General features: G+C 39.9%; 1 protein-coding gene across 3 annotated transcripts in view; it reads right to left on the reverse strand.

The window, feature by feature from the left end:
- KDM3B (lysine demethylase 3B) overlaps positions 1 to 27,454 on the reverse strand; it is a 50,651-nt gene that overhangs the window by 17,892 nt on the left and 5,305 nt on the right. For 2 of the 3 annotated variants that reach the window (XR_005603039.1, XM_039559476.1), the window contains exons 2-16: positions 24,977 to 25,144; positions 22,455 to 22,568; positions 21,900 to 22,005; positions 20,313 to 20,437; positions 19,522 to 19,590; positions 18,021 to 18,602; positions 14,338 to 15,622; positions 13,817 to 14,018; positions 12,263 to 12,477; positions 11,048 to 11,200; positions 9,961 to 10,068; positions 8,366 to 8,493; positions 7,422 to 7,698; positions 6,299 to 6,555; positions 2,490 to 2,756 (exon numbers count right to left, since the gene is read on the reverse strand). Coding sequence is in view for 2 of the 3 variants with exons in the window: in XM_039559476.1 (XP_039415410.1) it covers positions 2,490 to 2,756; positions 6,299 to 6,555; positions 7,422 to 7,698; positions 8,366 to 8,493; positions 9,961 to 10,068; positions 11,048 to 11,200; positions 12,263 to 12,477; positions 13,817 to 14,018; positions 14,338 to 15,622; positions 18,021 to 18,602; positions 19,522 to 19,590; positions 20,313 to 20,437; positions 21,900 to 22,005; positions 22,455 to 22,568; positions 24,977 to 25,144 (4,056 nt within the window). In the remaining variant the exon portion in view is untranslated. The remainder of the gene's footprint in view (positions 1 to 2,489; positions 2,757 to 6,298; positions 6,556 to 7,421; positions 7,699 to 8,365; positions 8,494 to 9,960; positions 10,069 to 11,047; positions 11,201 to 12,262; positions 12,478 to 13,816; positions 14,019 to 14,337; positions 15,623 to 18,020; positions 18,603 to 19,521; positions 19,591 to 20,312; positions 20,438 to 21,899; positions 22,006 to 22,454; positions 22,569 to 24,976; positions 25,145 to 27,454) is intronic. The other variant, XM_039559477.1, reaches the window with a different exon arrangement.

Raw genomic sequence — 27,454 nt, forward strand, 5'->3', positions numbered from 1 at the left:
TTTCCAGAGAGCAAAATGCTCTTGAAAAACAGCTTCAGCAAGAATTAATCTTATGGTCTCTCAGTGAATTCTGGGATAAGACAGTTGAACTTATTTCTGACAATTTCTAAGAGAAAGGACTCAAAAAATGTTGCTCTTTTTGAGTGACACTGAAAGACTGCCATTTATTATCTAAGCATTAAGGGAAAATAATTTTCTCTTTTAACAATTTGGGATGCCACCATAGCCAAGATCTTCATATGGCATGGATCTCGTGCCCAGTGTGCATTTATTCTGCTGGGGAGGGTGGATAAGGGTTTTTTTTCCAAATAACCTTTTCAAAACCACAAAACAGGAGGATGATTTGGGGAATGGTGGTAGAATTAATGTTCTTTCACTTCACTTTTAAAGGTGCAGCTGGGATTTACAGGAGGATGTAAGCCAAGGAAGAACTCTGACAGAGCAGTTTCTTGAGAGAGTCTCTGCTTGAAGAAATTCTTTTTAAAATAACCTTGTTGAGACAGTAATGCCTGCCTGGGTCACATGCTCTCTTACGCAGGAACAACGGAGGTTGTTCAATTCCTTTTCACATTTCAACAGAAAACTCAAATGACTGCAACACCACTTTGAGGATCCCTGAATGAGCAAAGGACTTGCCCAGTCTGTTCCTATTCAAGGGGTCTTCTGAATGATAAAATGATCCAAAATCATCAGTAGCACACCTTGGGGCACAGCCTAAAATAGTGGGTCGCAAAGAGTACACGAGCATGGCAGTTGTAGCCAGAGCCTCAGGGAGTGCACCAACTTTGATGGCGATGCACACTGCAAGCTACACATCGGACACAAGATTGGTAATCACATCTCTAGACTCCATAAGCAGTCTCTCAAGACTCATTACCAGTCAAGGACCCCAAGGTCACAAGCAGCATCTTGCACATGGTGATTAACCATCTCATTGGCAGAGAAACTGACAAGCACATTTTTTGTAGGCATTCCCAAAATATTTAGGATCTTCACAGAGAGACAGTAGTATTTCCTGACAAAAAGTGTTGAGAAAATTATCAAAGTATACTAACCAGAAACTAAGAAGCTCTTTGCAAAGAAAGGCAGATGATGGACACCACAGCACTGCAAAAGAATGATCTGAAATCCCTCATAAATCAGAAAAATACAACAGGATGAAAAGTAAAAAAAATAAAAGGAGACACCTATGCACCCCAAAAAAGTCAGGACAGGAAGATAACTGCATGTAGTGGGAAGCTGGCAATGAAGTTTCTAGTCAGACAAACAAGGGTGTGCTGCACAGTACCTTCCTCCAACTATTAGGAGCTGGCCAGAGGAGTCCTGAACAGGAATGCGGCTGGCGGCACAAGTCATCTTTGCAGTTCTCATGTATGTGCTAGTTGTGCTTGTGCCCAGGGAACCCAGAGAATGTGCAGTTCCATGGGACAGGCTACACTTAAACGAAAAGTACTCTACTTCTGTCAGGAATAGACTCTGAGTGCTAAATGAGATACATGCAGTCTGTTCCTCCACCCCACCTCAGCATCTTGTGATCAACCACAAATAAAAATGGAATGCGACTGCCAAGCGCACTAGCACTGTAATAACAGACTAGCCGACAACAAGCATTTCTCCAGAAAAGATGATGAGGACACTTAATGGTCTAGCATGAATGGTCTCAACTCCAGGTAGTTAGTGAAGGTAACTGTGTCAGAGGCAGCTGCAGAACCAAGTGTCAAGAATACAATTTGAACAGTGATGGACATCATCCTCTGTTAGAGCTGTGGGTGCACTTCCTTTGCAGCAGCAATTACTCACCCATTTTTTAAGATTCAGCTTGTCTGACCAGGCTGATCTTACTGATTCTCTGGAGAAGTCTAAGCTGCAGCACTACAGACTGAGATCTGAACAAGTGGCTATGCTGAGAGCAGGTCTAAGGTACAGTCTGTTGTCTGAAGGGCTGAGCACTTGATGGCACCTCAGACAACCCACGAGAGTGCTCCATGCATGAGTTGCTGAGTCCAGAACAACACTTGGGTTCCCACTGGCTGTAGGGCTCAGGGTGAGATACTGTATCAAGTAAACCCAAAATTCAGTAGACTGCATTCAGCATTTTCACTCTTGCACATGCTGCAGCTGGAAGGAATGGACCTTTCCCTGAGGCTATAAAGCATCAAGTGTGGGTGCACACCGGAAATCAGAGTGGATTCACTACTGGGCTGTAGCAGAGCAGAGCAAGTTCAGCACAAAGCACACTACAACTAAAAAGGCTGTCACAGCACACACTCTCATAATGGTAAGTGCAAGAGTACATGGGCTCAAGTCACTATAGCATAGAGTGAACAGGGCTGCTGCGTCCCCTGTTTATAAAGCTACAGCTGAAATATTCATTCACCATATTCACTCAGGAGCAACTGGCCAAAGTCTGAATAGGCTCTTTTTACCAAGGTGCAGAGTGCAATTTCAGGACACTTATAAGCAGCAAGGGTTGGACACTTATCACCTACCTGGCCTTGTTTCCAGCATTCCCTGAAGATCTTCCAGTTGTTTTTGTTGCTGGGATCATGAAGGCAAAGAAGTCTACCATCACACAGCCAAGAATGGGAAGTGTGTGGATCCAGCACATTTAATCCCATCACCATTTCTTTCACCTCTCTCTGTGTGTCAGCTAAATTACTAGCTCGTTTTGCAGCATCAGATGTCTTCTTATTTTCCACCACAGAAGCAATGATATGGTCCAAGAAGTTTGGCAGGCTGGCTTTACCTTTGGCCCCCTAGAAGATGTAAATCCAGAGGTAAATCTAGTCTTGCAACAGTGTAAGTATTAACGTATATCTGCTCTCCTTCAGACTTAGTCACAGACACTGTGCTACCAGGAAAACATGCATCAGAAACAACTTGGCTCAGAGACAGACATATCCAGGTAAGAACAGAAATGGCTATGGCTCTGTTTTACAATGGTAAAAGTTAAAATAACCAACTACAGGCTACCTAGAAAAATATTACGCAGACATAAAATAGTAAACTTTAATGATCTAAATTCAGCTACTTTGATAGTAAAAAAAGTTCCTATTTTTTCTAACTTCATTAATATCTCAACTCTATTTCTCCATTTTCCTCATCCCATTACTAAGGAAGTGAATTCAACCTTGGGACACGTAAGCTGACGGATATGTAAACACTAAGCAAACAACGACAGAGAGAGAAGAAAGTGCTTCCTGTATGTCAGTGGAACCATTAGTAGACAGATTCTCTGGTTCTGGTTGCCATGCTCCTCAGGGGACATTTAAAACTCAAGGGGTGTTTAAAATTTGTAGCAGGTTAGCAACACAATCTTAAACTTTGTTTTAACTTAAAAAAATAAAAAGCCTGCCCATAGGCCTTGTTTATAGCAAAAAACTTAAGACACTAAATATATTTCATATATTCAACAGAAGATAAACACTTACTGGATCTTTATTCACACATTTGCAGGAGAGGGCAGGGGTGTGATAGATTTCTGGTAGAAAAAACCTTCTCATTCAAGTGAAAAAAAAAAGTCATAACAAATCAATCAACACCACTCCCTCCTCCCTCCCAAAAATTGCCATCTTCTTACAAACTAGAGTTCAATAGATAAAAAATTTACCATATACAGAACTATCAATATAAAACATAACACTATTCATTACTGAATATATCAATTCAGTAAAAAATACTTATGGAATTGTAGAAGAGTCTAGGTCCAACAGAAGATTTAGAGATCATTTGGTGTAAATTTCTGTTGAAATTAGGCTTCGTTCCCCTGGGCTGGGTCATGCCGAACTTTAACTTTATAGGGAGATTAATTCACTTCTCAGGGCAGCCTATTCCACTGCTTGCATGTAAAGGGAGAATTTTTTGTTATATCCAGACAGAATTTCTCCTGAAGCAACTGGTATTGCCCCTTGCCCTGTTAGCCGTGCATTCTTATGAAAGGAGTACCTCCCTATTCTCTACAACCATCTTTTAGATACGGTAAGATTGATCAGATCCCCAAAGCATTCTCTTCTCTAGGATGCATAGAACCAGTATCTACCACTTTTCCAAATGTGTCAAGCTCTCCAAAATGCTTTGATCATTCTTTATGGCCCTTCACTGGATCCCATGCAATTTTGCACTGTCATTCTTCAACTGGGGAAATCAAAACTGGAAACAGCGTTCCAGGTGTGGCCCAACAGGGGCTGAGTGAAATAACCACACTCCTGGATGTGCTCCAGCTGTATGCTTCCTGATGCAGACCAGGACTGTTTGTCTTTCCAGCTGCAGGTGTGCAGTCCTGGCCCAGGTGCAGCTTGCTGTCCTCCAGAACTCTAGGCTCCTTTCAGAGGAGCTGCGCCACTGCTAGTCTGATCCCACTCTCTACTGCTGCCTGGAATTATACTAGTTTTCTACAGCCCATCTTAGGCAAGTAAGACTAGATCATGATGTCATCCACTTTGGATGGTCTTAAAAGAGTACCATTACTCTGATTCTCTGGAGGCCGTAAAATAGATAATATGCAGTTTAATTATTAAAGACAATGCTTATAATTCTTCACAACAGACTGTCAATGCTCCAGGAACATCAAGATGATTCTCTTCATGAGCAGCAGTCCTGCTTCTCTCAATTTGAGCAATGCAACTGTTGTTTCTCAGGTATGTTTTGTTCATTCTACATGAAGCATCCAGACATTCAAGTCAGGAGCTGGACCAGAGTTCTCTACAAGTTTTTTCAAATCTAAATTACTCAGTGAAGATCAGAAGTCAGGAAAGTGAAAAAACACATTACACAATAGATCTGATTAGATGTGGTGAGAGAATGCATAGAGTTGCTGGGAGGGGGATACAAGTTGCTGGGACGGGGATATCTCAAGCCTTGAAGGAGTAAGTTGCTTTGAAACAAGTGACCACAATTTCTTCCCCTGTACTCAGTGATGAGAGGCAGAAGTATTCTTGGATTCACTTTCCTGTAGCAGCAGCATATTTTCATGCACTGTTCCCTCTAACAAAACCAACCAACATGAACTATAATCAAGGTTCCAGACAGTCAGCCAGCCTGCCTGGCAGAGAGTTAAAAAAAAAATCTGCTATGAGACAAGCCATTTCATCTTCCTCCTTACTCTGCCTAAGCTTTTGGAGAAAGTATTAGCCAAAAAGAGCTAAGCGTTGATAAATTCCACAGAATCTATCCTTCTCCTAAACTAAATGCTTCTAACCACGTCAAATAGCATTGATTTGTTCGGGATTTTTTCGAAGTTATTCCTTCCGAAATGGATTAAAGTATTGTTATTCCAGAATAAGCACTCAGAAATAGCAACTACACCTTAAACTCACAGAATCACAGAACCATGGAATGTGCTGAGTTGGAAGCGACCCATCAGGATCATCAAGTCCAACTCCTGGCCCTGCATGAGACACAATAAGAATCCCACCCTGGCCTGAGCACGTTGTCCAAACATGGTTATTCAGCTGTCTGCTGGACATTTTGTCCAGAAGGATACTGAGAGAGATGTCATCAAAATCTTACTTCCAGAAAGATTAAATAAATCTACTGGCTTTCCTAGATGAACGAGGTGGCCCTGTCATAGAAGGAAATCAGGTTCAACAAGTAGGACTTTCACCCACACGAGGACATGCTGGCAGTGACCGAGGACTGCATTGTACTCTGGATATTTACCTACACCTCCCAGAATAATCTTTTCCATTATTTCACTGGGCACAGGCCTGTAGTTTCCAAGGTCCTCTCTTTGCCCTTTTAGAAAATCAGGACAATGTTCACCCAGCTTCCAGTCACCTGGGACCTCTCCAGATTCCCAAGATTGCACGGAAATCGTTGAGAGAGGCTTTGCAATCACATCAACAGCTCTGCGAAGATTCTCAGATGAATCCCATCAGGCCCCATAGATTTGTAGTGAACCAGCTGGAGCAGCAGATCCTGCCCAAGCGTATTTTAGCTCAAATGCCTTTCAAGTATACATAAGTTTAAGCAACTGGTTTACTATTGAGTTTTTGTCTTTTTTTCTGGTATGCCCTTACAATATTTTTAAAGGTGTGAAATTTAAAGTGAGCTTTTATAGGGATGCTGATTATCAACTAAACAATTCATAGGCTGTATTAAACTCATTTTCTTGGTCTCTTCAAAAGAACAGCCTCTCCTCAGCAGTAGTAAACTAAAATTCTCTACAAATTTGTAGAGTGGTGGGTTTTGGCAAGGTATTACATTTGTTTCAACATTCAAGAGTAGAATACTATAAAAACATATAGATGACAATTGTTCCCTAGGACAGATATCATTGAAAGAAAAAAAAATTATTTACCGTAGAAGCTGCAGAAAAGACTGGAGGAAAGGGGATTCCTGTGTCTGATGGGACCTGCGGAAGCTTTCCTGGCCCTGTATGTAGCAGATCTCTGAGGCTGGAGCCTTCGGCTTTGTTGCTAGATGTCACTGGGCCCAACAAGAGGCTATTAAACAGCTTTGGGGTTAGCGGGGAAACTTTTGTACTGGAGTTGAAGGAATCTAATCCAAAGGGTGAATGGGATTCTTTATTAAGCACTGATCTCAGTGATCCTGATTCTGCAAGATAAATATAAACATTACAGGGAGGGGAGAGGAAAAAATCCCCAAGAGGCAAAGTTAAAATGATCACAAAGTTTTCTGAAATTATTTGCTATTGCATTAAATAGGATATTAACAGAATCTTGTGGTAATGGTAAATTATCACTGTAACAGTGAATGAGGCACCTCAACAGATCTGATCTGAACAGATGTGCAAACACACAATTTTTAATAGATTCAATTAAAAAACATTTCCCTGACTTTCTGAATTAACGTTTTGATATTAAATATTTCAATATTACAGTGACTAAGACCTGCAGAACTCGTGAGTGATTCACCAACATTTAACATCAACACGTAAAGTAGTCCCTTCCAGACATATGGACAGGCATAAATCCTGTGTTAGTCATGCTACCTCTGACATCTAGGAAGTGTATTCACTCAAACTACTGAGTATTAAAGATGCTCTAAGCTTTCATCTAACTCTCCAACTGGACTCCAGTCTCAGTTCCTTGGAAATGCACTCTTCACATAGCACACAAAAGAGTTATATTTACTTCAACTGTTATAAAGTGACAAAACTGCATCTGAAATTAATTACTATCATTTTACACCAGGATATCAGCTTCTGAGAAAATAAATACATAAACTGGCACAGAAATAAACTGTGAGTGACAAGACAGTATTGTCTTCAGCTATATCATCTTTCCAGCTTTGCATTTTTCTAAGCCCATAGAACAAAACTGGTTCTAAGAGGCAAAGGAAGAAAAATTACCTTGTTCTTTTCTATTTAGGGCTAGACACTCTCACAAAGTATAGCAGTCGAACAGCATGTTATCATTTGTCTTTTGATTCCAACCCCAGAGGGCATTTCTTCTGCTCACCTTTTGTCTCCTCTTTTGCTTTTTGCGTTGCTAAATCTGCAAGCCAGTGTAAAGCTGACGATGGAGCTGTTTCTGGACAAAGTGGTCTGTTAGTCTTTACTTCAGTGTTATTGGTTGGTAATGTCTCCATTTTTGCAGAATCTTCTATCCTACTATCAGTTGCTTCAGATTTTGGTACAGTGTCCATTTCTACTTGCCCCACTGCTGCCGCCCCTGCTCCAGTGGAAAAGGTGTTCTCGTTTCCAGAGACTGATGCACTAGGATTTACAGTTGGAAGCTAAAACAAAAAAAAAAATAAACAACTGCTAAATTTTGAATAAAGGGAAGACTTCAACTTGGAAGACATTTTTCATATCCAATGCATTTGGTTTTGTCTGTTGTTTTTCTTTTTCCATTTGCTATAAGCACACAGTAAAATTAATTTATGCTAAGGTAGCAGCACGATACAGGAGCTTCTTGTCTGTGTGTATTCACCTTTGCACTGTGGTGCGAATTCTTACCATGTTATCATTTAGTCATCTTTTAACATAAGACCAAACTTTCTGATCTCTTTCTTTTTCGTTCTTTCAGGGGTTTTTTATTACAGGAGGATTTTTTGTATCGATAGTAACAGAACTGCTCCAGATTCCTTCAGGAACCACAACAAAATAAAAGCATGTATTCCAAGCTACTCACAGTAGTTTGTTTTAAAATACAGCATCAATATGAATGGCTTCCTACCCAATTTCTACATAAGAGTATTAGCCCAAATAACCACTTGGTAGATAACAGATGCAGTTCATGTCCCCAAAAAATGCCCCAGAAGACTTTTGCTAAACTAAAACACTCGGAGTACATATGGAGAAACTAAAATTCACAACAGGTCAGCCTAAAGGATATAACACCTTAATAGGTCTTAAAAATGTAAATGTCAAACAAGGTAATTTCAGCTTCAAATTACATACCTGTGATATTCCATTAGTGACAGCTGGTCTCAACACCGATTTGTTCTGTCGGTTAATACATGGACAATTGGCTTTAATACCCCATTTGCCTCGTGCTGCATGAACCATGTCTCCAATATTGTAAAGCGCTGTAAATAAAGTCAAGTCTTTAATATCACATGCAAAGAAATCTAAAAAAAAGGCCTAAACTATATATTCAAAGGGGTGAGGTTTTTCTAGTATTACTGTAAAGTATCTTTAAGGTCACATAATATATAACAACACATTGTCCCTGAACAGTACGTGACGAATGGTGCTAATGCTACCTTCATGATGTCACTGAGAGGCTGTCAAACCCCGCAAATCCTACAGATTATCATCTGCTCCTACTATTGCATGTAGGGTCCAACAATACTGCAATGAGGTGACTTTGAACCACCACAAGAAGCTAGATAACCCTTGAAGCAATGCTGACAGGATCTGGAGCACAGGTGTTCACCTCTACCCTCCTGGTACACAGAGAGATGTAATGAATTGAACAGGTGAATACCTGGCTGCATGGCTGATGCCATACTCAACAGTTTTGCCTTCTGTGACCACAAATCTACTTCTGAGAAGTCAGGTGTCTTGGGAGCAGATGGGATTCACCTGCCCAAGCAGGGCAAGAGAGTCTCTGCCAACAAGTTGACCAGCCTTATATGGAGAACTTTAAAACTAGATTTACTAGGGGGAAAGGAGATGCAGATTTGAGCAACAGACAAGAGCCAGGGGCTACTTAGCTATTAGGAAGCAACAGGGACACACCTGTGAAATAACTCAAAGGAATTTGGGCATGTTCCTGTCAAGAGGGGCAAGGCTGATAGCCCAGATGGAGGGCCTCTTCATACTAATGCATGCAGTTTGGGTGATGAGCAGGAGGAGCCAGAAGTCACTGTGCAACTAGAAAGCAACAATCTAATCTTTATCACCGCAACGCGATGGAATGAATTAAAGAACTGGTGCACTGTGGGGAGGTGTTCCCCACATAAAACAACATACTGTCCACACAGAGCTGTCTTTGAAAAACAGTGATGAACAGGTTGAGAACTCATGCGTAAAAATTAGGGACCAAGCCAACAAAGAAAACCTCACTGCTGGGTTTTACTCCAGTCCACTCAGCCAAGGGGAGCCTGTTGACAGTGTGTTCTTACTTCAACTACAGGAAGCATCATGCTCACATGCATGATTAGGGAAATTCAATCACCTTGACATCTGCTGGAAAAGCAACATAGAAAGCTGCAAGCTTTCCCTCCCCCTCACCAGAGAAGAAAAATAAAAACAAACCATCCCCAAAAAACTCTTTCTCGCTACTTAAACAAATTTACTGATACAACTTAAAAACAGCTGAGCACAAGTCACAGCTAATATTAGAAGGATGCGCACTTCAAATCCACAGTTTGGTCGTATTTGGGTTACCTTCCCTTCAACCCTTCTGCTGTAGCAAGTGGGAGTGTCCTCTAAATCCATGTTAGAAGAGGTATCAGCTACAACATCACCCATCTTTATATTTTTTTCCACTTGCTTTCTCAGAATTAATACAAAATTTGCTATTTTTCCTTTCATGTTTCAAGCATTACCTGTACCAGGGATGATCTGTGTTGGCATGAGATTCTCTGGTTCATGAGACTGACCCTTTGCACACTTCAGCCATGAGAAAACTTCTTCATCACCAATTTCCTCTGTCTCTGGAATAAAGAAAAAACCCAGATTTTGTACTAAAACTTTACCATACAGAGTATTTGTGCGTTAATATTGTTTCTTTAGATTCTTTACAGTGCAGGAAACTAACCTGGTGATCTCAGCAGTAAACTATAAATACAGACCATTAGGACTGGATATACAGCAACTTCTGCCTCTTCATAGTATACAGCTATCACAGTAATTTTCCCTCAGTCATCTCTAGCAGCTTATTTTCAATCTCTAAAAATTTTGGTTTCTAACCTCAATTTCTAAAATATGATACTCTTGTTCTCATTATGCTTTTCTAAGTTATCATAATGAATAGACAGCGGTATTCACACTTATTAACATACAGAATTTTATACATCTGCTCCATATAATAATGGAACTCTCACAAATTAATCTTACTGAGATTGCCATTTGTTAGCATCCATGCTACCAGAGTGGTCTCAAAACAGTAAAGTACACAAAAAACCCCAAACAGGTATCTGCTTTCTCATGCCTGTATTTCCTAAAATTGAACTTACTTAACTTCTTCCTGAATTACAAGCCCTGGTGTGTCATGGAATCAAAAAAAAAAGAAGAAAACTTTCCAATCTAACTCCTTGTTAAAGACAGCAGCTCTCTTCAGTGTCTGCTTACTAGTTCCCCTTGCGACAGCTCTGAACTGTTAAGACACTACTCAATATTTCTTTTATACTTTCTGAGGAAAGGACAGAACTATATAGTTGACTGTCTCAGCAGACACTCTATGCCTGCTAATGCTGTAATTTTAATAATCACATCCTAAACAAATAGATAAAACACAGGTACATAAGGAAATGAAGAATGGAACAGCAGCATACAAGACAAGTTCTAAACATGCAGCCTTCCAAGCTGATACTCAGTAACTCTCTCACAAAACCTTCTGCAACTTCCCAGAAACTATTCCCTGCCTATAGTCAGTTCAAAGATTACAGTGGGGGAAAAATGCCCAGTACTCACCACTACGTGGACGGTTCTTCCTCAGCCGGTAACAGTCCAGACAGACCCCAAAACCACACTTCCGACAAACCCAATGAATATTGAAGAGTGTTGTCTCACATACGTCACACATCTCCCTCACACCACGTACTGCTCGTTTCCATGCCACCTTCTCTATAGAGAGAAGGCACACTACGAATTATTGCTTTGACATTTTTCATTTCTCCCACCTAATTTGAGAATATCACAGCAACATTGAAAAATTCACAGCAACATGACCTGAAGGCAGAGTACAGAAACACATACTTTTTACATTCGTAGCCCCATTCTTTGAGTTGCTAGTCCAGTGACACTATCAAGTTCCCATTTCTAAGAATAGGTAAGGTCAGGTATCAAAAGGCACACTACAAGGAAATGCAGCACCTTGCAGTGTTCTGTAATAACTGAATTTAAAGGAGCACTAATGGAACTTCCAGCAAAATTACAAATCTTCTGCTAGTTTTATGAACAAGTGATGTCAATACATAAAACCACAGAGAATGTGTATTTAGTTCCACCACATAATACACATACACTAAAATCAGATCTCTGTTAACTATTCAGATTCTAAACCAACATATTTGCTAAGGAAGGGGCTCTCCGAATGGCTGCCCTTGTATGTTCCAGAAACTAAAGGGAAAAAAATCAGATAGTCAGTTATCCATGTGATAAGCTAAACCGGCTACCTTTTTTTTTCCTTAAACCTTTTCCCCTTGAAGTGCAAAGCTGGCAACTAGTTGCTCAGCTAAGTCCTTGCGGGCTGAATGAAGGTATTGCTCCCTCAAAAACCGTGAGCTTTTACATGATGTGCCTGGAGCATAAAAGGACACAAATAGATCAGAAAATCTGTTCATTAAAGCATAGCTGCTCAGTGTGGTAGGTACTCTGGCTTATTTCTATTTTCTTAGGAGCATGAGCCAGCTGATTTCTGCATTTAGTTATTAAAAAAATAATTTAATGTCTAGGACAGTTACCACTAGCTTCCTTGGTAGTAATGTTGCACTCATCCAAAAGGAAGTCTCAAATGCTGGTCCCACAGTTACACCCCAAGGAGGTGAACATAGCCTTCTCATTGGAAGAGCAGGAGAAGCATTTCAACACGAAATTATATGACATTTTCAATTCTATTCCACTGTATTGTACATGCATTATACAGAGAGGATGGAAAAAAAAACCCATGACAAAAGCCCAACTTACGATGTGGCTCTACCATCATCATTGCCTCCTTCTCTGACATAACAAGCTGGCAGAACTGGTCCCCAACATTGGCCAGGATATATTTGGAAGTTTCCAGATCGATCCCCTCTGCAGGAGAGGAAGAAGGAATCCAAAGGCTCATGGCATCAGGGTCACTTTGTTGTGGGTTCAAGAAACCTTCTACTCGTAGTATACCTTTCCGGGTAAATACCAGCCTGCACGAAATAGGATGGAGTAATTGAGAAACTGCTTAACCACCTTTAATTAACTTATAATGACATCTATATCAGAACATAAACCCAGAAAGGGGGGGAAAAAAGACTTCAGCTAAAGTGCTATATTCTACAGACAATACACTTATTATGCACATCCCAGTAACGCAGAGAATAAGGCATACAAAGCTGTGCCTGCAACACCCACTAGAACAAATCCCAAGGTCCTAGTAAACATTGGTGGGAAATTCCACCTAAAAGGAATTGCTACAGCTTGTTAAATCCCACTTCTCTATCCTATTAATAGAAAGAGATGACAAAACTCAATTTGACCTGCTGCATGATGCTGCTTGCAAAATTCTGAATGGTTGTCATTCTCAATTTTAATTCATGCAAAAGTTTTTCCCAACTTTTGAGAAAACAGTATTTCAGTTCTGGTTAGGGCTGCCAGCACTCAGCAACTCTTCTAACAGCTCACATTAAGAGATATGCAAAAATCCTTGTTGCACTGCTCTCCCCATAGATGAATCACTACTGTTTTACCAGTAGCTGTTGACCCTCCTAATTCTTGTGGGGTAAAAGACGTAAAAATGTACGACAGAACCCTAAACATCTCCTGTCAATATCAAAGGTAACTTCATTCTTAAGCAGAACCCATCTTATCTTTAACCTCAAGCTAGATTAATTTTTAACAAGTTTAGGAAAAGAAGCAGCATGCTTACTGGATGGGTGACACATACTAAAAATTCACTTCATCCTTTACATGCCAGAAAGTCAATGAACATACTTTTGGAAAAAGATGCATAGCACTTGCTAGAATAGGCAGTTAAGGAAGACGAAGAGAAACATGACAGGTCGAAACACAACAGTGTAAGACATGTGCGCAACACAGAGAGAACACAGACATAGTGTTCTACTCCTAAAATTTAGTCCTGTACTTAACAGAATCTGGTCAAACATTAGCCTCATGCTGGCAATGTCCAGTTACTTGCTGAGTGGATTAAAATTTTACCTTTGTTCTGAATGTCTTGTGAAGGAGGGAGAGTTACTGCATACAAATTGCTACCCAGAAGTAAAATTCTACCCAATAAAGCAAATTCAATTTCCTGAGGCTGTACCTGGCAGCTCACTTAGTATCCTACAGCTTTATCTTTGAAAAGCAGCTCTTTCCGGCCCAGTGAGGGAATTCCGGTCAGGTGATGCAGGGAAACGCAAGACACTCAAAACCTTCATTATTGTACCCCCAAGCATATTTAATAAGTAAAACATAATTACTTCGTGCTTAGACATGGCCCAAGTTCTGCACATAGACTACATATAAAGAAAGGAAGAATTTGAGCACCTCCGGAAATGGAAGAAGCGACATGCCACAGTTGAGTCATCCTGCTCTTGCTCCTTAAATTTGCGGTACCGCTCCAGACGGCACTCCCGACACTTGTGCAGATGTGGAGCTACATTGATGCAAGAGCCATCCTGGAGAAAAGGCTCACCTGACTGCTTCAGCTTCCTCACCTTACTCATATCTTTCAGCACAGACTGGCCAACTGGGTGAGGCAAAGTAAAAATCTATTAGTTAACTGAAACAGCAAAAGGATACTGGCTCCAACAATCATCTTTTCAGAGATCTGTATGTTCATACCCACGTAAAACCAGAAAGTCTGTTCAAGCCTGCAGCATACCACACTTCTGTTCTGACAAATACATGCTTAAACATTTCTCAAAGTGAACATCAAATTCACATACAAGAAGCATTAAGCTTCAGCCTTGTAAGCATCCTGTGTGCTGTCTACTGAGCATGAATGAGGTTTACAACTGTGGTTAGTTCACGCAGTTCATTACACAGGAGATAACCCAGTATCCCACCTCTTTGTGCTTCCAAAACATTATCCGCATTCAAGTCATCACCTTTTAGGGGAGCTGTGCGGGGCCGGCCCTTTGGGGCTTGTTTCCCCTTTCCTTTACCCAGCAGTAATTCTGCATTGCGCTCCGCATTGGGGCCTAGCTTCGCCATCAAGTGGTCTGGGATACCCTTCATACAAGCCTTAGCCTGCAACTGGTCTTCAGAGTCACTCAAATCTGACAGGTCACTATTTGTACTGGAGTCAGAGTCCTGTTTGGATGTTAAGCTCCGCTCATCTAGCGAGAACCTTTTCACAGCTTCAAAAGGGGCTTTGTTCTCCTGTGGAAACTCTACATGTGAAGAGAAAAGGGTAGGTGGATGTCTGCCAAACACATTAGAAAAAGTTTTCAGAAGAGGATTGTCCTGCTGCCCAGGCCCAACAGCTGGTTTTTCTTCTGTTGGGCTGGAGGAAAGTGTGGGCATCTCGATAGGCTGTGTCAGGTTGCTGGTCGGTGAGCTGGAACGGCCATTCCCTACAGTGGAAGGGCTTTGAACACCAGCAGCAGCTGTTGAACCAGAAGCACTGGAGATCATCTTTGAGGAGTCAGTTGTTATAAACAATGTTTTCTTCTTAGCTAAAGAGTCTGTAGAGGTGAGTGTTTCTGGCCAGCCAGAAGTGGCCTTATGACCCACAGGTGTCGAGGGAGCACAAACCCCCGTCTGAGATGAAGATGCAAAGCCACTGAAAGGACTAAGTTCTGCTTTCTCAGCAAATGCCAGGAAAGGGTTTGAGGGTTCCTCTCGTGACAGTTTTGGGGGCTGTAAAAATAGGTTTTCGTGACTATCAGGGGGACGAGTATTCAACAGACTTCGTGAAAAGGCTGGAGTAAGGGTAGGCATAGATTCTACAGGCAGCTTCCGCTCCACAGAACTACCAGACTGGGCTCCCGGCTTAGTGTCCACTGAAATAACTTTACCTTTACAAGTCCCAGCACCCACACTCTCTGTACATTGCTTGAATGAGTCCCGACTAGAGACATCTTCAGTCAAGCTCTCTGAAATGACTGTGAAATAGTTACTGGAAGGAAGATTCTGGGACATGCACTGAAAAAACAAGTTCTTGGATGAATCAGAATCTTTCTGAGCTTCTTGTCCAGTACCACAGCCAAAAGGAAATCCAGAAGGTTTGCTTTCTGGAGCCATCACTCCATTTGATTGGCTCCTTCCAGCCCCAAATACCAAGGACTGGGAAGCACTTGGAAGAGAGACTCCAAATCCAGAAGAAGTCAAAAGTGAATTTCGGGAATTCTGAAACAAAATTAATAAGCATTAGTCTATTATAGGATTGTTATTTGATTCAAGAATAGTTTGGTTCATCTCATCGTACCATTAGCATTCTACTTACCCATGTGGAATAGAAATTTCCAGCAGACATACTTACAATGAAGAAACTTCTTTAAAGATTCCTACCCACAAGCTATTGAAACTGAAGACACACAAAGAAAACTAACACTTAATGTCTTATCGCACTTTAGAACAAAGGTGAGACACAAGACAGGTGAACTAATTCATACAAAAGCAACTTAGTAAAACTGCTGATCCTTTGAAGTCAAATCAACAACGAGGGAACCTTAATTGAAACTGCTTTGGAATACCCTTCCACCTTTCACCCTCACCCAAGATCATTCTGATAAGCTCCATCTACTTAAGTAGCACTGTTGAAATAAGTAACTTAGTTTGCAAGTTAATTAAACAAACCAAGCCCCCTAGCAGTTAGCAGACAAACTATTCCTGGTCCCAGCAAGCCGCATCTGCTGACAGGTAGATAGATGCCTAGGACACAGTGCCTTCCAGGGAATTACTCACTAGAGGTTAAGCACAAAAGGCTTAGCTTTTATGACCACTAAATACTAGAAAGTTTTGTGAATGGCAGATTTCTACTAGAACCATAACTGCGATACGGAATATTCACTTGCTCTCTTCTCAGTTGGTACTTGTCCAGATTTTCCAATTCTGACAGTCCTACTGTAACTATTATATACTGGGATTAATTCCTCATAGAATCATTTAGATCAGCTCTACTCCTTTTTTTTTGAGTTTCCACTTAGAAATTTGCTCATCATTAACACAATTTTATTTCAAGGTCATGTTAAATACAACCACAGACTCTGTGCAACACATCCTACTGGTCACTAGTGTCCCTGCACACCTACTCTACTGCATACTAATGTTTAGCTTGCTCCTCATTACCAATCTCCAGCTGTAATAACTTTAATAACCCATTAACAGTTCTTTCAGATATTAGAATTTCAGATATTTATTTTTAGACATAAAAATAATTTTAGAAAACTGAGTTCTAATAGTTTTAAAAACAATATGAATTTGAATGGAAACCAAGGTTTTGAAGTCATCTCAAGGACCAAATCACACTATGATATAGCAGACAGTCTGAAACAGTAACACATGTGAACTACCTACAACACTCTTACTGATTTATGTCAGGTTCCTTCCCTCAAAAAAAATAGTTTAAAATGGACTAATAGTCTGCCTGCCAACTCTGAAGCCAAATTATAAATGTTTTAAAAAAGTGATTTGGGGTTGGAGAGAGGGAAAGAAGGACAGGTGATACCGTAATTTCTCAGTACAATTACACAATCTGTAGTTGCTCCCAACTCTGAATTTATTTATTTTTTGGGGGGGTGGGGGATAGAAGAGGTCATATTACATTGTATTATGCTCATTATGCAACACTCCTGTTTTCAACAATTTTATTTCTCCTTTACACCTTACCACCTAGGCATCTTTATCCCAAGGTAAACATCTAACCCTTCCACCAATTCCATTGGCTTATACAAAAGACAGGGATGATAACAATGCCTTTAACCTCCAGGCAATCACACTGGACTCTCTTAACATATCTCCCATTTTCTTTTTTTATACAGTAGATGGCGAGATTCTTTATTTTTGTTGTACTTACTGAGGTCAGTTTCATTTTTGTTTTGTTTTTACAAATCTTCATTTGATTTATTTAAAAAGTCTTCTATTTTAACAGGGTTTCCCTTCTATTTTTCTACTCTTTCCATTGTAAACAAAGACATAACTAAAAGGCCTTCAAGATGCTTTCAGACTGAGCTCTCATCTCAAATACTTTAATTATTTCTTTGGTTTTAGTCCTAGATTGTATACAATGGAACTGGCTCATTTTACTACTATATAGACACCACAGCTCTAACACACAAGACAGGCATCTGTTAAAGGTCCTCTAAATGTAGGTTTATAGTTTTTTCTGGTTTTGAGGCTTTTTTTTTAAAGTAACTTGAATGTTCAACTCAGTACGCATTTTCACGCAGATTTGTTTATATAAAGGCAAGAGATTTTAAGCAGGTTATCTGCCATATGACGCAACAAAATTAATTAAATGCAGTGCTTAGTGTTATGTTAAAGCTGCATTTCTCAGATTAAGGCTGAATAAGCATAAGAGTGCTACACAGTTGTCTCTTAATACTCCTTCACCAATCATCTTAATTTTCTTTTGAGTAATTTCTTAGGTCAGGTAACAGGTTTTCTTCGGAAGGAGACAGACTCAGGAGAGAAAAAGTAGGCTTTTTCAATTCCGTGGACACACACTGTAACAGGAGTATGTTGCAGAACATCTGCTGCAAACACATAAATCTTTCTGAAACATGTTGGATCATGAGCTACTCACCTCTCCCTGGGCTTGGGATCGGACTGCTTTCAGTTTCTCCTGTCCAGTAACAGCTGGCAAACTGGTATCAGAGATTCTCACAGTTGTCGGTGTCAAAGCAGGTGTAGTAACTGCAGTTGTAGAAGTCACTGTGCCTTGGCCAACCTGTTCCAGTGATTTTCCTGCCTCTTTACATCCAGATCCAACTAGTAATGGTTGTCCAGTCACAGAAGAAAATGGAGTGAAGGGCAATGGTGTGTCACCACCAACTGGCTCGTCTTGGACTACCAGTGTTCGGCCATTCTCTTTGGTGTAAGTAGCAAAACGAATATTGCGATTAATCTGAGGAATAAACGAAGGCAACTGCTTGGCCCTTGGATCCAGTCCTGTTTCACTACTGGAGACTCCTTTCCAAGGACCTCTGCTTGCCTCACCTCCGTCACTACCATTGCTATCTGCCTCACTCCTCTCCTTTAGCTTCTTTGTTGCAGGATCACAACCAGGATCTGATACATTTTTCCTCCTCCTTCCGTCCTTTCCCTCCAGGCTTTCTTTCTTCTTTTTCCCTTTAATTGATGATTTAGCTGCTTTTAGGCCCCCTCCCTGTAATAGACAAAGCCATGCAATCACTAAACAGAACAATCAGGACACCCATTCAAAGAACTTCTTTTCTGTAAGAACAGAATATATTACACTGCTCTGAAGTTTAGGAACACTTTATCAGAAACTGAGACATCTAAAGAGAGATGCTACGTGAGCACAGAACACAAGCATTAAGTGCAGTCTTGTCTTTTTTGTACTAGAATAAGATCTGCACAAGAAATTTTTTAGCTGAGCTACCTTGCTGTAGCATGAACATCACGCCAAATTTTGAGAAATATGCAATACTCCAACAAAGCTCTTCATAATGTATGAATACCATCTGCACACTAATTTTTTCTCCAAGTATAGACCCCACGACTCTTTTCAAGGGCACGCTGTCTGTCCACTACACAAAGCCTACAATATTTAACTACAGGAGATAGCTTGCCCTTTAGCCTACGGTAAAAATTCAGGTTCAAATGTTATCATGGAACCTCTCAACTGAAGCAATGAAATGCCACAAACACACAAGCCTGCTTACAAGGCAGAGAAGCCAGATGGCAATTTTTAGAAATGCCTCAAAAGGTCTGTGAACCAGCACAGAATGATCCTTTTAGAAAAAGGCAGCAACACTACACCTTAAAATGGAGAACAACCACCACGGTTACACAGTTACTGATCCCCCCTCCACGATCCATGCTAAACTTAGTAAACAGGCCTGAACAAAAAGAGAAGATTGTTTAAAGAAAGCTATGACCATCAAAATGGTAAACAAAATTTTCCTGTTCCAAATTTAAGAGGAAAATTATGAAAATTATCCAAAATCTACAGTGAACACTGCAGAATTTTTTAGTCCTTTCCAGATTTTACTTATTTCAGATCAAAAATTTTATGAAGTTTCATACTGTATATACAAGACTTGAACGAACTGCTGTACTACCTCGCTTGGAGAAGTGTTATCCATCACCACATGAATCAGTCGAGGATCCACCGACTTTATCTCACCACTCTAATTTTTATACGGATTGATAATGAGGAGGTAAGAGAAAGAAAAGCAGAGGTTAATTTTTAATTCAAAGTATATAGTATCAACATAAGAGACCTAAATACACAGTTACTGTGCAGGCCCTCTCCCATTTACCTTTTCCTTCTGTCTCACTTTCTTAGTAATACTACAGCCTTCCAGTTCACCTTCTATCCTTTTGCTCCTTCTCTATTTGAAAAACTTTTGCATTTGATTCCTACTGCTGTTTCCATGTATATTTGTTCTATTGAGCATTTCTAGAGGTACTCATGCATTAAACACAGCTCTTAAATTTGATTCAACATTGTTCCAGCCCTCTCCATGTTCACTCCTCTAGGTGTAGAAAGGACTACTGGAAGAAGCACCTCAGTTTAGCCTAAGTATCCTCACCAGTTTCTCCCCAAAAGGAGCAACAAATATCCAATCTCTGTATCTGTGCTTGGAGGTTACATTTTTAGTTCACAGTACTGAAATTCTTACAGCTTTTCTTTTTTTAATAGTCTGTGTGACATCATTTATTCTGGAAAGTCAACATAATAGGAAAAAATACTAGAAAAATACTGTGAATCCCAACACAAATCATTACTCATCTTTTAAAGCAAAAAAACAAACCAAAAGAGTAAGTTTGGGCGAAGCTGTCATTCTCCACATACAGATATTGAGGCATGATATTTTAGTAACACCAAAGCAGTTCTTCGTATTTTTACCTCAGTCACAGACACCTCCATAAGACGAGTTATTGGATCTTGGTGGCTCACAACACCACAGAGCCAGCTATTTTCATCCTCTGGTTGATAAACTTTAACTCTTTGGCCTTGGACACTGTAAGGACCTGGAAAATAAGGACTTTGAGTACATTTTCCAAACAAGCTTTGCGTCATACTAGTTAGGAGTCATACAAAAAAATGGTTCTGTGCACTTAATTAGGACTTGACGTGTCATCTTCCAGGTGGAAAGAAATTAAAACACTAGGGCTTCTGCTAAAAATTCTGTGTAACCAGGCATTTTATCCTAAAAAGTCAATAGGTCCTCATTGTTGTAACTCAAAGCTACTGTGACGACAAAATGAATACAGTTTACACATAAAAAAACCAACCGTGAAAGACCAAAATTAACTCACTCCTTTGACAAAATCATGCTGGATGGGGGCTCCTTGCAAACTAAATTATTTTGCTTTCTAACCTACAGGTTAGTAATCATGCAGCTTCAATCCAGTAACCAGTCCCAGTATTCTGACTTAGTTCAGATGTGTCAAATCCCAGAAAAAACCCCATGCGTTTCAGAGTAGAAACGTATTTGGATATCCAACATCTCTAAATCAACCAGTCTTAGTTCTTTCACACAGGTAACAGATTATCTACATAAAGGTCTCCTCTCACCCTCCCCTTGCTCTCCACATCAGCATGCTGAGCTTTCCTCCTGCCCTAAGCCCAGACAAAATAAACCTCTGCTAATCTTGGATCATCAAAATCCATGTGATCCAACAACCTGTTGTGACACAGCCAGAATTAGGGACTTCAGAAGAAGGCTTCGAACTGGACAATTCTTAAGCTACTTGCTCATGTAAGAAGTATTGTCCTCATAGAACTTCTATGAATACACATTTTATTTGACCAAAAGGCACCAAATTCCCTTAAGAATTACATCATCCTTCAAATGTAAGACAGTGGTCTGTCTCTAGGGTGCCTCCCTGGCACACAAACTCTGCATAGAAATTATTTTAGCACTTGACCAAAATGACCCAAATCTGACAACAAAAGCCACAATCAGGCTTAACCCTAATACACAACCCAGACAACAGATAAGGTACTAACTCTATGCTGACCAGCCACATCCACACGTATATTCAACTTAAACAACTGATGTATTAATTATCGAAATGTCAAAATTTGAATTGCCATTACAAAAGAAAGTTTCTGAGGATCAGCAAATACAAAGGAACTTCAATTCTCAATTTCCACATTTACAGAACAGACCCACAGAAAAGGAGCAACACTTTAAAAATTCAAAACTAAAACTTAAAATAGGGAAGCTGTAAATAGATGGATATTGTCCTACTTTAACTACATCTTAAGTGACCATTCCCAGTAGGTATTTCTGGTTGTATCTCAGCAACTCCTTACCTGTATCTGTGATAAAATAATGTTTCTTTGTAAAGAACTTGCAAAATACAGAAAATTGACCTTCCAAATGAAACAGTAACAGATACTATTACTATCCTCCTTCACAAATTCCAGCATAGTCTTACAGCTGTTGCACAACAAAGTAGCTCCGAGATAGAAAACACACCTCACCTCTACTAAATATCTCCTGAAGCTTCTGGTCGCTGATCAGTGCATTGACAGATTCTCTTAGTGAAGGCTGTTCCTGCAGAATCTGATTTTGACTCTCTGTTGCCATCTGCCAAAAACAAACAGTTTTAACAAAGTACAGTCTTCTAGGGTAATAGAATCATTAGGTTTTACAGGACAGCTCTTCTTGGACTGCAGTCAGAGATGACAAACAAGAAAAAAAAAAGTAAAATTAAAAAAAAAAATTACTGAGCATGCCAGGGGGAATAAAAGAATTAACTATGCAAAAGCTGTTGCAAAACTTCCACTGCAATTATCAGCTACACAATGATATCTAGCTCTCCAACTGAACAATGTAGAGAGTATTAGTACTTTTCGCATGCAAATGGAGGTCAGTGTAAGGACCTGGCTATGCAGGGAAACAAACACAAATATGTGACAGGGCAGTGAAAGGAGAAAGATGGATATGTTGGTGGAACAGTAAGAAAAAACCAAAACTAATCTGACAAGCACAGCCCAAAGATAAATTCACATTTTAACTGAATACAGTTCAAATACCTGAAATAAACGTAATCCACTGGCATCAGACAGGAAACGTAAATGTCTGTCCAGAAGAAATTCCACTGGGACCACAGAGCCTAACCCCAGTTTATCTACTAGAGGAGTGAAGGTCTGTGACAAAAAAAAAGAAGTTACCAAAATGACTGAGCACACATACATGCCACCAACAATTGATTTCACAAGCTTTTTAGATTTTAAAAAATTAAAAATTTTAATTTCTCAACTTCTACCTCCCAGTGCTCAAGTTGTAATGCAAAATATTAGTCATTATGTCTAAGCCAATAATTCTTGCATTACAAGCAGGAATTACAGACAATTGGATCCACTTTTTCATTAGATCTTAAAGCAGAAATGAAAACACCTGTGGTGGTATTTGGTTTTTCACAGGTAAACACCTTCTGATGCTCAGGTTAAAAAAAAGCTTTGGTTAATGATTCAAACTATCTAACGTATTTCAGATACAGCCTTATGAAAGGAGTGGTTTTATTCTTCTACAGAAGTTAGCTGTAAGGAATTTATATGCTTATTATTGAATGAGAGAATTTTTGGCCAGTGTTTTGTGAAAAACTGAAGTTCATAGCAAGTGTACTATTGATGTTCAAGATGCAGGGCAAATCACTAAAAATACCTAGTGGATTCAGAAACCTTGTAATAGCAGAATCAGACAACCTTATAAAATAATTTGCTGATGGAAGAGGATGTTGCCAGCAAGAGTCTTTGAAGTGTTATTTGTCTCATGCTCACACTTACATGATTTTAACACACAAGTATTCATGACATTTTTCCCTTAACAGCTCTCATCAAGTTTGTTTACACTCCATTCTCCTGTACACAACAGTATAAATATAAAAATTTATTTTCTCAGTTTATGTAGAACTATTTCCTGAAAGCAAACAGGACTACAAAAAAGAGACAATGAAGAATGAAAACACATTCATAAGTGATATATCTTAAACAAACAAACAAAAACAAACAAAAACAAACCAAAAAGCAAAACCCCAACAAAACCCACCATCCCCCACACCCCTGAAACATACCATCCCCTTTGTAATGCTAAGTAGTTGGTTACCCATTGCCAATATGTACTCTGGTGCTTTGACTAACTCCAATCTCCATTCCCATACAGTTATCTGGGTAGGCCTGTAGTACCTAGAGAAAGCTTCAATGCTCATGTGGATGTCCAGAGTAGGGAAATATTTTTTCAGCAAGCCTACAGGTAAAGCTCGAGTTGTAGTGGAAATACTCTGCAATCATTACACAGTCAGCATGCAGACTATGGTAATACACCCAAATCACTTGGATTTTGACCTATTTGGCAATCAACTGAAAAATGCTGTTCCTGTGTAAAAACAGTTTCCCAGATGAAACTAACTGGAGTTAATTTTTGGAGACAAGTTGGAAATACACTGAAAGGAAAACTTCACCTCTGGAAAAAACACTCTCTCCAGAGTCTCTGCTGTAAAGGCCTGGTTTTCTTCTGCCTTAAGCCAAGTGCAATAAAGAAATCCTCAGAGAAAGATGCAGTGATGAACTTGCTCAACTTGATCATTGCATGGTGCCCAAGTGCCCCTTTGAAACACTAAATTCAAATTCTACCAAGGCACACAATCCTTGATGGGGAAAAAATGTTTCAATGTAGCCACGCACAAAATGTATTAAAAAGCAGAGTAGGATCCCAAGCAGTCCAAGGACTGTGGGAGGAGAAAAGAAACAAAAGAAGGGCCAAATAATAAAAATTAAACAGCATAAAAATGAGGGAAGGATTCTCACATATAATCTTTCCTCTTCAGATGCCACTAAGAGAAGAAATATATAAGGAATGCTCATCACTATATACGACTCATCAGGATGTCTGCAGAATGGGTATATTCAGATATGCTAGCTAAAATACACTGGCTTTGTTTTCAAGTGTCATGACATGTAGCTGCCATGTAAACAGCAATATGGTTAACCACATCAAGAAACATGAGAAAATTTTGCATGTCACATTAGTTAATGCTGACAGCAAAATGGAAATAAATTTTTTAGATTCGAAGTGGCCAATTCAATATGTCAGGCACAGCACGCAGTCTGTTCTCTTCCCCAAGATGCCTTCTGGTATACCTACTTAATTGATGCAACAGCCTTTACCATACAGAGCTCCGGAGAGTCCTTCATAAGACTAAAAGGCTTATTCTCACAATTCAGAAAAGCCTAACATACATAAAATTTTAAAATAGGGCAAAATGATCTTTTCAGATATATAACACGTTTCTTCAGAGACTAACCTGTAAATAACACATTTCTGTAAAATATGTCATAGCAATTCCTGGGGCAGGAACTGGAAGCATACTGCCTCTCCAGTGCTTTCCCAAAGGCGCTATTAAGTGCCAGTTAAGAAACTCCTATTAGTAAAAGTCCATCCCCAAGAAATTTTTGAACCTGCAAAACGGTGCCCTGTACAATATCCAAGCCTCAAGTTTCACAGTGGAGCTGATGAAAACTTCTGAGGATCTAAGGGCTTCTGGTCAAATACTCACCAGTGCAGGCCACTGTGCCTGCGAGATTCGAGTCCCCTGAAGCATAACTGGATCATTTCGTGGTGCCCAAACCAATGATCCTTCCAGCAGCAACACTATAACTTCTTCAGCATGGACTTTCACCCATGCATGTTGGTTCCAGTTACAGCCATCAAATTCCACAAAGATCTGATTGAAAAAAAAATTAGAAGGTATTTAATCTCTTTTCAGACACTTAATAGAAAATAACATTCCTACAATCCTTACGGAAAATGAGACAGCAGCTTTAGTAAGAAACATCACGATAAGTATTGCAATATTAACACTGAGAACACATCTGCATAGCTATCAAATATTACAGAAGAAATGGGAATCAAATTCACAATTACTAACCTATGACCAATTATTTATCCCCAAACACACATCACTGGCTCCAAATGCTGCGTTTTCCTATACAAAATTAAAGACATGAGAATTGTTCATCCCAAAATGCAGCTAATGACCCAGTGCAAGCCTCTTTTGCAGGAGGATTTTTTAGAGAATTTCAACCCTCTTACTTGGCACTTCAACAGACAGCCTGTATCAGTATGGTTAACTGACACTCACAGAACTAAATGCTTCAGCCTGCAAGGTTTGTGTTTACAAAACCCACTCTAAACCAGATGTTTGTCTTGTCTTGTACATTATTAAAGTTCCTGAACAAATGCAAATATTTTGGATGACACGAGATTACTGAGAATTACCTACTTGCTAAATATTTAATTACCTTATTTACAAGTGTAACAATATAAACCACACTACACACACTACAAATCCAAATTGCTGTTCTGAGATATCATCCTCCTTTTTTCCCATCACAAAGGACAACTGTTAAAGTCATATGAAATGACATGGCAAGAATGCTAAGGTTACAAATCTCATTCCATGTCCTAACAACTGGAGCTATTAAGAGTTAGAAAAGTCACATTCCAATCTCTCATCTACACAACTTACATACTTGCCAAATATAATCAAACATGTCAGATGAACGGCAAAAAAATTACTAATCAGTTAAGGAACACCTTAAGCTGGATGGTCAAAACAGAGTTTTGTAACCATTACAAGATCACTGGGGAGCGACAAGGTACAGAGACAGACAGCTCTCTGCTTTACCAATAAACCCTATTAAGAGAAGTATTAGAGACCGCTTACTCCTCTACCCCACTCCTCCCCCCAGACTCAAAAGCTCAAAGTCCAAGGGAAGAGGGAAGGAACATGAAGTAATTCTCCTGATGAATTCTTGAACTCCATTACTGCTTAAGCTGCCCTGCTGAGAAACAGTACCGGACCTTTCAAGATATCCTTCCACCAATTCAACAATTTTCAGCAATAGAGTGGAAACTAGACTGAACACCTTTCCATTTTCAGTGGGCCTATAGCTTTCTTAGTATTATATTTGTGCTACTTTGCCAGTAGCATGTGACATAATGAGAAAACTATCACAGAAAAATAACTACATGGAATAATTTGTTTACAATGCATGCAGCATTAGTGAGGTAATAATCCTGTTATGATTCTCTTATCACAAAGGTTATATGAAAAGAGGTTGTCATAACTAATTACTACAATAATGCTGACTTTGGAATATATGCTTTTTTGCAAAATATTTAAGAATTTGATTAAAAGATGGGGAGATTTTATAAGTAACAACACAGAGAGGACCTCTCACTGGCATGTCCCCCTAAACTACTTGGCAAGGATCACCAAAGGCAGACAAACTCAAACAAGCAATGAAGTACAGCTTACCACCCTGCCCAAATAAATGAGAATACCTATTAGGTTCATTTTATTACTTCACTCAAGATTTAAACAAGCCCAGCCTACATCTCCTTCTATGACAAACTGACCCATTTAATAGATGAGGGAAAGGCTGTGGATGTACTTACCCAGACTTCAGTAAAGCGTCTGTCACCACCTCCCACAGCATACTCCTAGAAAAACTGGCTGCTCATGGTTTGGATGACTGGACCCTTCGATGGGTAAAAGACCGGCTGGATCACCAGGTGCAGGGAGTTGTGGTGAACAGCACTAAATCCAGTTGGGGCTAGTCGTAAGTGGTATTCCCCAGGGCTCAGTTTTGAGGTTGCTCCTGTTTAACATCTTTATTGATGATCTGGACATAGGGATTGAGTGCATCCTCAGTAAATTTGCAGACAAGAGCAAGTTGGGTGGGAGTGTTGATCTGCTTGAGGGTAAGAAGGCTTTGCAGAGAGACCTGGACAGACTCAATCAAAATCATTGCCCAAGGACAACGACATGAGGTTCAACAAGGTGGGTCCTTGCAGCACTAGGTCCTACACTTGGGTTGCAGAAACCTCCTGCAGAGCCACACGCTTGGGGAGTAGTGCCTTGGGAGCTGTTCGGCAGAAAGGGACTTTGGAGTGCTGGTTGACAGCCACCTCAGTAAGAGCCAGCACGTGCCTAGGTGACCAAGAAGCTGAATGGAAACTTGGCCTGTAT

Source organism: Corvus cornix, chromosome 13 (assembly GCF_000738735.6).
Source record: "Corvus cornix cornix isolate S_Up_H32 chromosome 13, ASM73873v5, whole genome shotgun sequence".
Taxonomy (NCBI): Eukaryota; Metazoa; Chordata; class Aves; order Passeriformes; family Corvidae; genus Corvus; species Corvus cornix.